Raw genomic sequence first — 14749 nt, 5'->3', positions numbered from 1 at the left:
GCTGTGCTCAACCTGTGGGATCCACGTAAAAGTGGAACAAAGAAATAAGCCTGTGGTGATGTTCCCTGACTTCTGCATATGGGCAGTGACGTGGGGGTGACACTCTCACACAATAATGACGCACAGAGCTGAAAGCTTCAGTATAAATCAGTATTTCTGCAGGTAAGCAAAATATGCCCCACAAAAGTAATTTTAAGGGGGACAGTTTCTGGGAAAAAAATGTCTCACTATAATATTGTTCTCCTCACCCCCAGAATTTAAAATTAATATTTTGTTTATAAGCTTTCCGATCACTTAAGTTCATGGAGAAATTCAATACCATGTAAGAAAGAGTTAAAAAAAACAATGTGTTATTTGATTCAAATATCACCCTATTAAAGAGCATAAAGTGTTTAGAAAAAGGGGGTTGGAATGCGTGGTAGGGGGGAGTGTCTGCTCAGCTGGTTGAACTGTCCATAAAGTCTAAGCCAAATAGACCCAGAGGCATCAGGTTGGTATGTTAGCCAAACGGCAGGGTCTTGCCACACATCAAAGATGGAGGCTGTGAGAGCAACATGGAGTCAGATCACCTCACTAAGGGAGGACCGCAGCCTTCATGACAAACACTCTTCTGGCTTGCCTTTCTTCATGTATAAAAAAATTAAGCCAGAGGCTGCTGCAATCCCACCCTGCTAGGTCATTAATTTGTAACTAGATGTCACACATTAAAGACCCGCCCAGGCGTTGTATACTGCACGTTATTATTTGTGAAATATCCTCAGCTGAGATAGCAGACTACAAACTTAAAATGTTTCATCCATCCATAGTGGAGGATGGTACCACCACTGATGATAAGAGACACAGCAAGGGCCCCTCATTTGGGGCTACAAACATCCATCCATGAAACTCCCTGGGTTGAGGAGATGGAAATAGAATATAATGATTCAAATCATTCACTGGCATGAGTTTCTTAGGTACTGATATATTCGTGTGTGTGTGTGTGTGTGTGTGTGTGTGTGTGTGTGTGTGTGNGTGTGTGTGTGTGTGTGTGTGTACTCATGTGGGGAAGTGAATGTATTTGCTTGTGTGGGTGGTATGTGTTTGTAGTGAGTGATTGGTATGTGTTTGTGGTAGCCAGAAGTCAAAGTCAGGTATCAAATGTAGAGATGAGGGTAGGCTAGCTGACCAGTGATCCCCTAGTGCTGGGACTATAAGTACACAATACCATCCCTAGATTAGGTTTTTCTTAATAACACACTATGGGGGGAAAAAACAAAACCAAAAATAAGCCAAAACCTTAGGCCTTATGATTGTATGTAAACTCTTTGCAGAGTGACCTACTTTCCAGGTCCTAACAATGTATTTCTTTTTCCTTAATTATATATATTGTTTTTATGTGTGTTGTGGGTGGGCACGTCATACATGTGTGCCACAGCCTATGCAAATCAAAGTACGACTTGGAGTCAGTTCTCACTCTACCCTGTAGGTCCCAGGGCTCAAGTTGTCAAACATAGCAGTAAGCGAGTGCCTTTACCCACTGGGCCATCCCACTGGGCCTTTTATCTCAATTAAAAAAAAAAAAAAAAATCACAGTTTTTGGAAAGTAAGCTTAAAAGTCAAAAAGATTCTAAACAGGCTTTGCTTGCCAAAATTCAACTGAAAGTGCGTTATATATTAGACTAGATACACTGTAAGACATTTTAAATTTTAAAAGTAAGCTAATAGTAGGAAATCAACAGTTACTAGGAGAATTTGGTTCAGTATTTACAGGGTCGTCCAGAGCACGGATAACTGTCTGTAAGGAGGAGAGTCTAAGGTTGCCTGAGAACACAGAACAATGCAGGGAAGGTCTGCCATCCCCGCCTGCTGTCAAGGGATTGGATTTATTTGTGCAAGTGCAGGCTGTAACTTGAGGAGGAGGAGGAGAGATTTCCTCAACCCATCCATAGAATGCATTAGAATGTCAAGCTTGACAGCTGCTCCAGGGCTCCAAAGAGTTCCTCGTCGGCTTAGAGATCCCCCTACACCCTGAAGACCAGTGTGGGGCTCCCGGGGCCAAGGACAGGTGCAAAGTGTTAAGTAGGACTGGCTAAAATAGCCCTTTTGGCAGCTTGGTGGGCCACCTCTGCCTCTAGTGACAAAGCAGAGACTTCCCCCGGATGGGGGACACTTACAGTAAGATGTCCCCTCCCAGCTGGCTGTGCCAGCCTGAGGAGCAGGAGGAGGGATGTTCATTTAAACATGCTAGGTCTACTTCTGACCAGGGACATTGCATGTGTATTATGAAACCTGCTCTGGGCAGAGAGAACCTTCAAAGAATTGCATTAAAGATATCATATGCAATGCCCAACTGGTGGAACAGTAACATGGACATAAAGTAAAAACAGCGCCCACTTCCTGTGCACATCGTACTAATGCTAGAACCTCAGTGTGTTATTCAGGAGTCTACGCACACCCACATGTCTATGCTGGACACGTTAGCATTTATCTAAATGAACGTGGTCTGAAGGCAACAAATGACTTCCCGCCAGACTTGACCATGGGCTGGCAAAGGTAAAGGCATGTATGTGGCTTGAGAGAAGATTTCTCTTCATGTTAGTACCAAAGCAACAGGTATAAACGCAGGCATGGTAGCCAATAACAGCAAAGAATCCCAGAAAGCTGGCTGTCATTAAACTCATGACACATACAGATCTGTGCAGGTTTGCATGTACTCACCCGTGTGTGTGTGTGTGTGTGTGTGTGTGTGTGTGTGTGTGTGGACTTAAGCATGCACCCTCGTATGTGCATGCGTGATGCATGTTAGATGCTTAGTCAATTTACATATATGCCATGTCTGCTTGCAGGGAGAAAGATTAGATATACTTACCCTGGATGGGCTTGGATGGCCTCCAGTTCCCCAGGACCCTGAGCTACTTCTGTCTTCTACATCTAGGGACAAGAGAGAAGTTCTTTAGGCTTTCTTGCAATAATTCTTTCTTTTTGTATATGCACTTTTAAATTAATGTTTCAAATTAATCTCCTGTTGCCTTTAATTAAGAACCAGGCACAGGGCTACCATGATGACAGTGGCTCCTGACCCATAGACTTAAATTAACTAATTTAAATTCACAGCAGAAGTGAGCTGGGCCCTCAGGAACCAGTGGTATGCACATAAAAATTGCTTCTATCCTCCACAGCAATTGAGAGCCTCCTTTGTGAAAGAGAGGAAACTGTGCTTAAAGTTTTATTAAAATCTTTTGGACAGAAACAAACTTGAAAGTACACGAACACAATTTTAATCCGAAAGGAAAGTTAAGCTGAAGTAAATACCCACACTGACACTGTCAGCATCGCTGCCAGAACACGACTGGATACTGTCTGTTCTCCAGCCAAGTTTATTACAGCAGACAACAAAATGAGGGAACTCAGTAGTGTGCTCCCAACAGCACAGTGTGGAGATATTTGGGCTTTTGTAAAGGTTGAAAAACCAAAACCAAAACCAAAAAAAAAAAAAAAAAAAAAAAAAAAAAAAAAAAAAAAAAAAAAAAAAAAGAGTAAAACAAAAGTCCCAGGATTTTCCATACAGCCTAGACTACCATCATCACTGTCATCGGCATCATCATCATCATCATCATCACTTAGAATTTGATATAGTGCATTTGATCGTATTCACCCTTTCTGTTTACAGACCTGCCCCTCCCCTCTACCCACCCAAATTTGTGTCCTATTCCCTTGTTAATCGTTCAAGATTAATTTTTGCTGCCCAAATATTCTTTGATATATGACCTTCTACTACAGGGTAAATTATCATCTTGGCATCTGCCATGTGGAAATTAAGATTGCTATTGGATTATAAGGCAATATTTTATACTGATAAATAATACGGGAAGAGACGTTGGTCTATGGCCAGGAAGGTGGGACTCACAAACTCTCTTCCTGCACAGTTCTAATGCCGGCTAGGGTAAGAAGTGGTCCATCAGGGATATTATGGGCTACACTCCTGAGGAGAGCCAGGCAGAGGCAGAAGTTATCCATTCCAACTGCTGAACCCAACATGGTGTTCTAAGGAGCATGCTATATTTGGGGATAGCCTTGAGATTTTTGATAAAAAAGCTCATCTCCAGTGTGTGTGTGTGTGTGTGTGTGTGTGTGTGTGTGTCCTGGTTGATGACAGAGAGCCGTCACAAACATCCCCTGACAGGATCGGAGGAGGTGTGAAGCTCTGTTACAGGAGACATAATCCCATGGATTGGCTCTCCCCTCATCTCCCTGACACTGTTTATTCTCATAATGGTCTACTGACATTCCTTTTATCACTGCTGCTAGTGTATTATCAGCAGAAACGATCACAGTATAATTAATTGGCTTATTTTTGGGTACAGAGGAGCACATGGTGTTATAGGATATCTTAAGAGATGGGGAGAGCAACAGAAACTTACTGCTAAGAAACTTGAGTCGTCAACCTCCCTCTATCTCTCTGTGCCCCTAGCATCCTGGCCCTACTCTCTTTCCCTCTTGCTGTCTCTCCCCGCTCCTCCCTCTTTCCCTCGCTCTTAACCATAATTCTTCAATTCCTCTTGGTTGGTACTCCAGAAAACAAGAAACTGCGGGTAGATGTCCCCGGTGGACAGTTAGACTCAGTGCACAGTGAGCTGGAGGCATAGAAAAAGAAAGCTCAGGAGACGACACGGAGCCCGAAGACAAGGTACGAAACATTTGAAAAACCTGCTGTTTAACAAGCCAACACACTATCCTGCCCTGCACACACTGAGCTGTAGTTCAGAGAGAAGCCACTTACAACCTCAGAGAGCTCGCATGAGTGAGTCTGGAATCATGCATGGTTCTCTTAATTCCTAAATAAAACACAGATTTTTTTTTTTTTGGGGGGGGGGGGGATGCAAAAGGAAGCCTTCTCATTCACTGCAGATTGCCGAACATTTAGTTAGTACAACCTGACTTTTAAAAACAAGAAACTAAACAAAAAACAAACAACTTGGATTAATGGGAGACCCTGTCCTTAAGTTTACCTGAAAGACAGGAGAGGAATAGATTCGATTTTTCTCCGCCTGCCATAGGCTCTATATTATTTGGATCTATCTTTCCATTATGTAGGGTGGGGGAAGATTTTTGGACATATAAAATGGGCAAGGGCCAAGTGGACTATACGACTCTGCCAAAGAATCTCCATTGGGAGCAATTTTGCCACCAAAGGACATTGGCAAGTTCCATAGGCCTTTTTCGTTATCACAGGTTGGTGTAGAGGTCAGGAACTTGTCTAAACTTCCTACAAAGGCACGGAGTAGTCCACTACAATCACAAATTAATGTTCTGGCCGCCACCTCCCATGTATAAACTGTACTAAGGTACAGTCACCCCAGGCCAGGGAAGAAACAAAAGGAGTTGGAGAAAAAGATGTAGAACTTGGCTTGTACCTAAGAAGTCTTTCCTCCATACAGCATGTCTGTGGGTTTGAAAGCAGACTTGAGCTGTCCTGGTTCAGCAGACCTTTAAGCATATCTTCTGTCCACCAAATAAAGGGGGGTGGGGGGTGGAGGGGTGGTCAATCCGGCAGACTGCTAATTAGCAGGCAGATAAAACACATCAAAACTTGAGTATTCCCAACTGGGCAATTTCAAAAGTGAGCAAGCCACTAATTAAAAAATGCTGGAAGTCGGGGTTTTTCAAAACAGGTTAAATACTGGCTGGGTTCCTCCACAGAGAGCTCCCCACCCAATCAGCTCAGACTGCTCTTTTCCCCATCCTTCGGCATTTCCCTCCTTCTCATTTCTGGACCTCACTCTGCCTGCCTCCCGTTCAGTTTCCACTCTTCTGCTGCTCTCTTTTGAACAGGTTCTTCCCTCCCTTGGCTGATCAGACCTAGAGGATGCAGACACATCACCAGCTCTCCCCAACTCAATACACAGGACCACCCAATGAATCCTAATCATATTTTATCTTCGGAAAGAAGAATCTATATAAATGGGCATGTACTCATCTAACAGCAGAAAGAAAGTTGGTTGTAGCGATTCACAATTCAGGTAAACATGCGACTTCTAGCCATCTGTTTACATCTTCTCTGCCCTGAGCTTCAACAGACCTGCCAGTTATGTGAGTATTTCCTCAATACCTAGGCCAGAGCATCTCATCTCCAAGTCCACCCACCTCCATCTGAATCATTTGGCATGCTCACTTCAAAGCCAGCTTCTTAGGCTGCATCACAAGCACTGCTGAGCCTGGAGCTTACCAGTGATGCAAAGGCAACGGTGTTTATCCAAGGTCCCCAGGTTGTTTCCATGCACACCACAGAGTATGAGAACCACAAGACTATGCTACTAGAAACAGACGAGAAATCCCGCCCACACCGCTGGGCACCGCCGCCTGCTTCGTGGGGTAGTGAGCGCCTTGGTGGTTAAGAGCACATGCTGTTCTAGCAGAGGACTCCCAGAACCCACATCAGAAAGCTCACAACTGCCTGTCACTCCAATCCCAGAATATCTGACATCCCTTGGACCTCCTCATGCACTCAAGCATGCGTACACACACACACACACACACACACACACACACACACACTTTTTAAAAGCACAAATGAATAGTCCACTACAAAGAAAGAAGAAAAAGCTCTGACTCCACATCAGTTCATGCTCCTGTCTCAACTGTGTCCCAGTGGTACTTTTGAGAATCGCTTTGTGTGAACCCTCCACTCATCTCCTGCCAGACACTGTGGAGCCTCTGATGTCTGCTGTCTGATGTCCCCATGACTTTTTCCTATTACTCCCTGTGCATAAAAGGGGTGCCCAAACTTTTGACTGGGCAACAGCACAGTTACTAACATCTATAAAGTCCATGCTTAAGACTTACAAAGCAAAACAAAAGGGAGGCTCCATTTATTTATTTATTTGCTTGCTTGCTTGCTTGCTTGCTTGCTTGCTTGCTTGCTTGCTTCTTACTTTTTGGAGAAAGGGTCTCACTATATAGCCCTAACTGTCCTAGAATTCACTATGTAGACCAGGCTAGGCTAGCATCAGATCATAGAGTTCCACCTGCTTCTGCCTCCCAAGTGCTGGGATTAAAGCCAGGAGCTACCACCCTGTGCTAAAACCTCAATGCTTTAAAAATAAGTTTATAATTTTTGTGCAGACTTTACAGCTATCTCTGGCCACGTGTGTCCTGAAGACCATGGGGTGGAAATTGCTTAACTCGTCCTTCCCTCTCAGAAAGTCAAAGCCTACAGGTGTGAGCAGCCTTGCGCTGGACCTTCCCATGCCCAATCGCATGCCAGTTTACGTATGAGAAAAGAGAAGCTTAGGCTGGCAGAGTACTGGTTAGGAAGCAGAAGCACCGAGACAAATCCACTGGGATCAAGACTCAGTGAGTTCACCCAGCAAAGGCCACAGTGGCATGAATTTCCCAATTCCACACTGCCTAGAATGTTCCCTCTAGTGCCTCAGAGGAAGTGAAGGCATTTAACCCACATTATCTGTATGCACAGAACATTAGAGAATGGTATTCGATATTAAGTAAATTAAATAAACATTTGGATGAATAAAGCCAATGTGTAGTAATTTTTATGGTAGGCCACATATTGGCTTGAGGTACATGGAAATGTTAGAAGCTATTATATTGGCAAAGATCAAAAAGGTATTTTAAGGTAATTATCAGAATAAGAGGTAAAAATCTGTTTGAAAGAAACAAAATTAACAGTTTTAATTTGATGGAAAATTCAAGTTTTCACAACAGAGGTCAGAACCCAAAGGACCGACCCACTTTACTTATGAAACCGAGAGGTCCCGAGGCAGCTTCATACTACGGTTCATGAAACAGACATTTCTTCTACCAATAACCCTGTGGATACACGCACACTCCATTCCAGGCTGTGATGAGTATACATAACATATACCTGATAGCAAAGAAGCCTTTTAATTCCTTGTATGCTGCAGAGCGGGGGGCTCATTAACTCCTTACTAAATCAAACAAGCAGGAAGTGGGGAAGGAAACTTTTTTTTTTTTTTTGTATAGGAAGTGTCTCCATCTTGATGGGGGGCAAAACAACTCGCAAGGAAGGACCAAGGCAACACCGTAACAAAAGAAAACCCATTGGCATGAGGATGGCTTAAGAGTCAGGGCCTGCCACCTGCGGTACAGATGACCAGCCACTGCTTCCCTGTGGGCTTGAAGGGACCACAATGCCATGGGCAGAAGGAATGATATGAAAACACCATTAAAGGGAAGAAATTGCACCTTCAAAGATTAAAATGAGCTCAAGTGCCCGAGTCTGTTTGTTTGTTTGTTTGTTCTATTACTAATCTGATGTAGGACAAGCTTCACAGATATATGCCGATGGCTCTGAAAATCAACAAGGCATTGAGGAACTAACTCTCAGCTCACTCGGTTAGTTCTGTGGACTTACTCTAGGATGTCTAACCCCTCACTAGCAAATTCCAAAAGTTAACCTGGGCAGAATTTGGCCACCACCTGCCAAGGAAGGAAGGAGTCACTGACAGAATTCCAACCTGTTGTGGTTTTCCATTCATTCTGGTCTTCGACACTTAGTAGAGCTCATTTGTGGACAACTAGGCTGAAACCATCTAGGAATCCAGACAAGGCTTGAAACACCCCACTTCGAGTTGGGGAGCAGCTCGAGATCAGAACAGAGGCTCCGCTCTGCCCATCAGCACAGTCCAAATAAGTCACTGGCCTCTTTGAACTTATTTTTGTGAACCATAAAATAAGCGAGTTCGATTTCCATTCTTGGAAATAGGGCAGGCTAGTAGTATATTTGGATAACTCACCCACATAAGACTAAAAACGATGGATCACAAGTTTTTTTTTTCTTTTACATCTTCTTGAAAATACTAATGAGCTGACAAGATATGAAACTTCCATCAAGCCAAAAACCAAAGGAAAGCTGGAATCCAGGACACAGGAAAAACATTTCTACCCTGAGAACACAGGCCAATTTAGAAAAATTTGTTTTGTTTTGTTTTGTTTTGTTAAAAAGGGGTTTTATATGTAGTCCTGGCTATCTTGGAACTCATCAGGTAGACCAGGCTGGCCTTGAACTCAAAGATTGGCTTGGCTTGCCTCTACTTTCTGAGTGCCGGGGAGAAAGGCATGCACCAACGGAGCGTGGACACTTTAGGAAATTTAATGGCCTCTTGAAACAAAGAGACCAGAAGAGATCTCCCCACAGGGAGAGATCAGGAAGGTAGTATTTGCAAGCTTAAGGAGAGACCTTTCTGGTAAATGGTTGATTTACAATAGTCAAACATTAAGGGAAGTGTTAGTGAGTGTCTCCCCTGCTCAAGGCCTCCAGAACTGCAAACCACTTGAAAACTGTGACTTCCGGATATCAGAGGCTCTTTTGTGATTCCTGGATTTTTGCTCCACAGACCCGAGAGATTCCTGGCCTTATCACCGGGAGACCTGAGAACCACGAGATGGGGGTGGGGGTGGGGCCCCTTTCTCCTTGATGCTCTAAGGCTTTATCATAAGCAAGAATTCAAACAGCATTAGGTCTGCTCCGTGGCTCCAGTTGGATTTAAAATATTTCCTTTATGTCTTATAACTGAGTCACCTTTCTGCATGTGATATATAAATGGAGTGGTGTCAAAAGCTGTGCTAGGCGACCATAGATCCATGTAAAGCAGACAGACCCAACATTATGAACGTAGATTGGTAGATTCTAAACAAGGATGAGAACTAAATGGATGTGTTGGTTAGATGTAGAGCTGGGAATAGATCGTTCCATACTTGGAGCCTAGAACATGCTCAATACCCAAGAGCCCAGAGCACCATGAAGTCACAGAAAAAGTGACACTGTGCATCGACCAAATGCATGCTCTTAAAACTTCCACATAGTCAGAAAGCGTGCAGAGGCTAAGGATGGTAAATTCCTCTGAGAAAGATAATCTTTCAGAGATAAGTTAGTATCTATACTGTCTTGAGACCTCTCTGCAACAACAGGCACTGTGAAATACCCTCCACAGGACATCTGGGGCTCCCACTAATTCCCTAGTCCAGGAAGAACCCTTGGCTGAGCCCTCCACACAAACTGAGAGGGCATATGCTCTCTGTCAGTGCCAGATGAATTTAGAGTTCAAAATATTTCATCAGCAAGGAGCGTGTTAAGGACGCGCACATTTTCATTAGCACCCAGCACAATAAGAGCTCTAAGAGGAGCGATTGGAAGTCACATTTGATGACTAGTGCCGACATGGGAAGAGTTGAGGAGCTCCTAATACTGATAGACCATGTCAGCACAGCCACGGCTGCTGCTGTTCTGGATTAGAGGCGAGGCGGGTTGTGGGATCTGTGCAAGGATGAGCGCTCAGGAGTCACCTCTCCGGCACTTATCAAAGCCGAGCAAGGAAAGGACAAGATGGTGGCACTTGCCACACACCCTCTAAGAGGCAATCAGTACAGAAAAAGGAGACCATGTTCAGTTCACCACTATCAGTTCCAGAGTCCTCAGCGCTTTCCACATCAGATCTGAAATCGAAAGGGAGGGCGTGTGTGTGTGTGTGTGTGTGTGTGTGTGTGTGTGTGTGTGTATGTACATGTACATACATAGAGTACACATATGAATCAGGGAAAGAATTTTCACAAATTCAGGGGACAATAAAATAACAAAAGAATCACAAAACTATCATGACGAAAATATGTCAGTGGTGTGACTGGGTCTAAACTCTGCAATCTTGTTTCAAGTGCAAGGTAGACAGTTAAACTGTGGAAGCATGACAAAAGTCACCTGCAAGTTTTACTGGGTAGTAATCCCTATAAAATAACCTGGAGAATACTCTAGTTCTCCTAATCTGTTGGAGATGCGGAGAGACACGTTGCCAGGATGGATCCAGGTAGCTTTTGAAATGCTTGGCATGATGGAGACTTCCCCTCAAATCTTGCTCCCCCGAGCAAAAGGTCAGAGACCACAGAGGCCGTGACTGGTCATATAAAATCATAAATCGTGGCCTGAAAAACCAAGTCTCCCCAAACACCACAGTAGGAGGCTCACAGCATCACACCAGGTGACCATTGACAGCCAGAGGTCAGCTGTGGTATCTGAAGCCTGAGGGCTGAGGCTACCCAACAATCTCATCACACAGGGGAAAGCCTCCAAGGATCCAAACTAAAGGATCTCTTGTGGGCAAGTTCCTCGAGCGGCGTGAGAAGCACGAGGCGAACTGCAGAGAATAAAATCTTCAACGGAGCAACAACTTCACAAATGAGCTTTAACAGAACACATCATCATTCCATGGCCTTGAACATAAACCTTGTATATGTGTGTTTTAAAAGTCATACGAGAGATACGAATATGCTACAGAACCAAGGGATGCACACAGATACAGAAGATGCTCCATTGCTCAACCACTGATGCTTCGTGTTCCAGGAGGAGAGGAAGGAGAACAGGGTTGAAGGGCAAGACAGTTCTGCCTTCGTTGTGTTGCCCGTTTTCCTAAGCTCCCTGGAGTGCCATTAGTGAGTCTGAGAAGAGGGGCTCCTTTAATTGAAATGTTTGTAAGGCTGTAATTGCTCTGTATAACCACGGTGGTCACCGACTTCTCCCAAAAGACATTTTTATTCCGTTTCTTACTTTTTTCCTTCTAGTTCCCTTTTGGCAAAACAGTGATGATGATGATGATGATGATGATGATGATGATGATGATGATGATGATGATGGAGAGGAGGAGGAGAAGAGGAAGAACAAGGAGGAGGGGGAGGCCTCCCATCTCTTGTACTCTCTTCTCATTTCCTATTCTAGATAATTCTCTGGTATTGGTAAAGCCAACACTTCTCAACATTCAGAAATCTAGCTTTCTAATAGTTACATATGTACCAAATAATCAACACACACACACAGACACACACACCGCCAGCTCTCCCTTCATCCTCTCCGAATCTCTATCCTTCCACCTATGGCCCCCGCCACAGTCTATGACCTTGCAAATGCAGGCGACCAATCCTGCATGTCTACAGGGGTCGTGTCTCAGTTTTAGGCCAGTTTTCTCCATATTTAGGCTCAAATGTGCAAACCACACTATATTACTCTGCAAACCATCAATGAGGAAGCTTAATTAAGTAACACTGACAGATAAATCCATTTCTTGCAGAGTAATCAAATCAAAGCAGGTTGACATAACGCAGGGACTTAATACAGTTCTTCCCTTGTAATTGGAAAAAGGCCCTTTACGCCTCATTAAAGCAATCTTCTGGGTATCGGCAAAATAAGAAGGCTCGGAGCTTTAATACTACTCTATAAAAGTCTCAAGGCACAGAACCCTTCGGCAAACAAGGCAGATTATCTAACTCCTTGATCAAGACGGAACGCACAGTTCCTACCATTTGCAACTACTCTTTAAGGCTGTTACAGTTAAAAAGGGTAAATAGGCCTCAACTCTGTGCGCACTGGGAAGCTGTATAAACTGTTGACACTTTTATAAATCTACCTCCATGCTTACTTGAAATCTCTCAAAAACAAATTTGAAACACCTGACTAACGGGAGTCTGGGGTGCAGAGGTGCAGTCCGTGCCTCTCCTCACCTTACTCCGTGGCCTCAGTGGTCTGTGCTGCCTAAACATGATCTGATTCTTATCCATACCTAACTTTATTCATCAGAATTAGGAAAATGTAGAAAATAAATACATGGAGTACCTGTGGTTTATCCAAATACTTACTTGGTCAAATGTATGCTGCCCTGACTAGGCCAAAATTCAGAAAGAGTTTAACACCGTGGTATCTTGTTCAGATCCCCAAATTACACAATTTTCAAGGATTTATTTGAATTTTAAAGATTCTACTGTTTGTCCATTAGCCACTAACCAATTTGCAAGACGGTTTTAGTAAAGTAACCTATGCTATAAACACTATTTGGTGGTTCCTACACTGCTAGTTGACAAAGAGCTACCCTGATGATCATCAATAAAAATTACAGCTACCCTGGTCAGCTGGTATTGATCAAGAAAAGCTCAAAGGTTGAAGACTAAGAGAAAATATCTCTTAAAATCCTCCCAATGTGCTCTAAAGTTCCTAATTTGAAAGGGTTTTGACTGCATTGCAGTCTAAGTTATAGAATATGCTGCTTGTGAATAATTTGCAAGTAGAAATGTTCTGATATTATTTACTTCTTCAGATCCTCTATGTTCATATCCTTAGGACAGATCAGTGCAGTTATAAAATTAGGAAGATTAATATTGATAGTTTCATCCAAACTCATAATTCACTTTCCAAATTGGTACCACCCTTCCCTATGGGGAAGACTACGTTAAAAGCTCATGCGATGTATTTAAGCTCTATGTCTCCTTTATCTATGCAATGTATTTAAACTCTATGTCTCTTCTATCTATGTGATGTATTTAAGCTCTATGTCTCTTCTATCTATGCGATGTATTTAAGTTCTATGTCTCTTCTATCTATGCGATGTATTTAAGCTCTATGTCTCCTTTATCTATGCGATGTATTTAAGCTCTATGACTCTTCTATCTATTTTGATTGGAAGTAGCTCCTTGGTGCTTCTCTAAATGATATGGAACTTCAGAATAAGTCAATTTTGGATAGTGTTTCCTCATGATTATATGAAGGTAGATACAGTACTAGTGTTCCAGGAAGGAGTCCCAGGAAATCACAGTGGCCAGCGGCCGGCTTTCTAGGTGTTAAACTAACAATTCCTGTCACCTAGCCAAGGCACCTTGCAGACTGTACTTTGTAGTTAGTTTTCCTGTGCTGCATTCACAAACAAATGATGAAGAAATCCTTTAAGACCATTATAACCAATTTTTAGTTACACACTCACTGAAAACGTGACAAGTGAAGATACAGTAGTAGGTAACTCCTGAAAATCCCCCCAGTCCATATCCCCACCCTTATTCTAAAATGGGTTCCTAGTGAGGCCTAACAGATCTCTGATGTGAGGTCCAATAAGGAAAAAAAAAAAAAAAAAAATCAAAGAAATCTCAACTCTATGCGATTTAATTAGAAGATTTCTTCAGTAATTTACTTATGTGGCGGTGATAGACCCCAGTCAGGGATACTCTTCCTGTGGCCTAGGTCAGGGAGAGGAGAACAGGGGAAAGAATATGGTAAACACATCTGCTCTGTAAACTTCGAGAGAATTCTGCCAACAGGGAGATAAGATTGTACAAACCACTTGGGAACCAAGCCAATAGTTACGAGTGCGTACGCTCAAGCCTCCACTCTGGGGTCAGGCGGTCGCCCTCTGGGCCTTTGCTCCAAGTCACACCCTTTCTAGACCTGCCACAAAGGCAACGCCTTCCACTGGATAGACAAGCGCAATCAGTGACACAGAGGAAGACCTAGTAGAGCTGTCATGGGCTGGCAAAAATAAGAGAAATATCCAAAGTTTTAGTGGTAGATGGACAAACTGACACTTTAAATGAATATTTTCTGATATTTTTAATTTGCAAGCCTAGCCTCTAATGGCTGAGCCAACGACCCTTTGATCTACAGCAGTGATCTGCCTACATGATATTCTGCTGTAACGGTGGCACAAAAGGGGTGGGAGCAAGACACCATTATCTGATTGAAACGAAGGCCCACTCCATGAAATGAAATGACACTGCTTGGGTAACCAAGAACCAGAGAGTAGATAGGCCATGGATCTAGGGCAAAACCAAATACTATTATTCGGTTAAAACAATAAGATGACTTCTATGAACATTCTGCTAGACCCATAAATTAGTGCTCTGCTCAGCCGCCGTCAGAGAAGCTTCATCCTGCATAGACAGGAACTAACTAACAGCCGGACAACGTGCAGGAAAGGAGAGACCAGAG

The 14749-nt window shown here is 43.3% G+C and overlaps 1 protein-coding gene across 13 annotated transcripts in view; it reads right to left on the bottom strand.

Annotated features, from left to right (window-relative positions):
* Nucleotides 1-14749, bottom strand: part of Tcf4 (transcription factor 4) — a 347041-nt gene that overhangs the window by 226191 nt on the left and 106101 nt on the right. For all 13 annotated transcript variants that reach the window (XM_021214215.2, XM_021214219.2, XM_029547088.1 and 10 more), the window contains one exon: nucleotides 2849-2910. In XM_021214215.2, coding sequence (XP_021069874.1) covers nucleotides 2849-2910 — 62 coding nt within the window. The remainder of the gene's footprint in view (nucleotides 1-2848; nucleotides 2911-14749) is intronic.

This window comes from Mus pahari, chromosome 15, assembly GCF_900095145.1.
Source record: "Mus pahari chromosome 15, PAHARI_EIJ_v1.1, whole genome shotgun sequence".
Taxonomy (NCBI): Eukaryota; Metazoa; Chordata; class Mammalia; order Rodentia; family Muridae; genus Mus; species Mus pahari.
The sequence above is the reverse complement of the archived record's forward strand: the minus strand, read 5'-3'. Positions and strand labels throughout refer to the sequence as shown.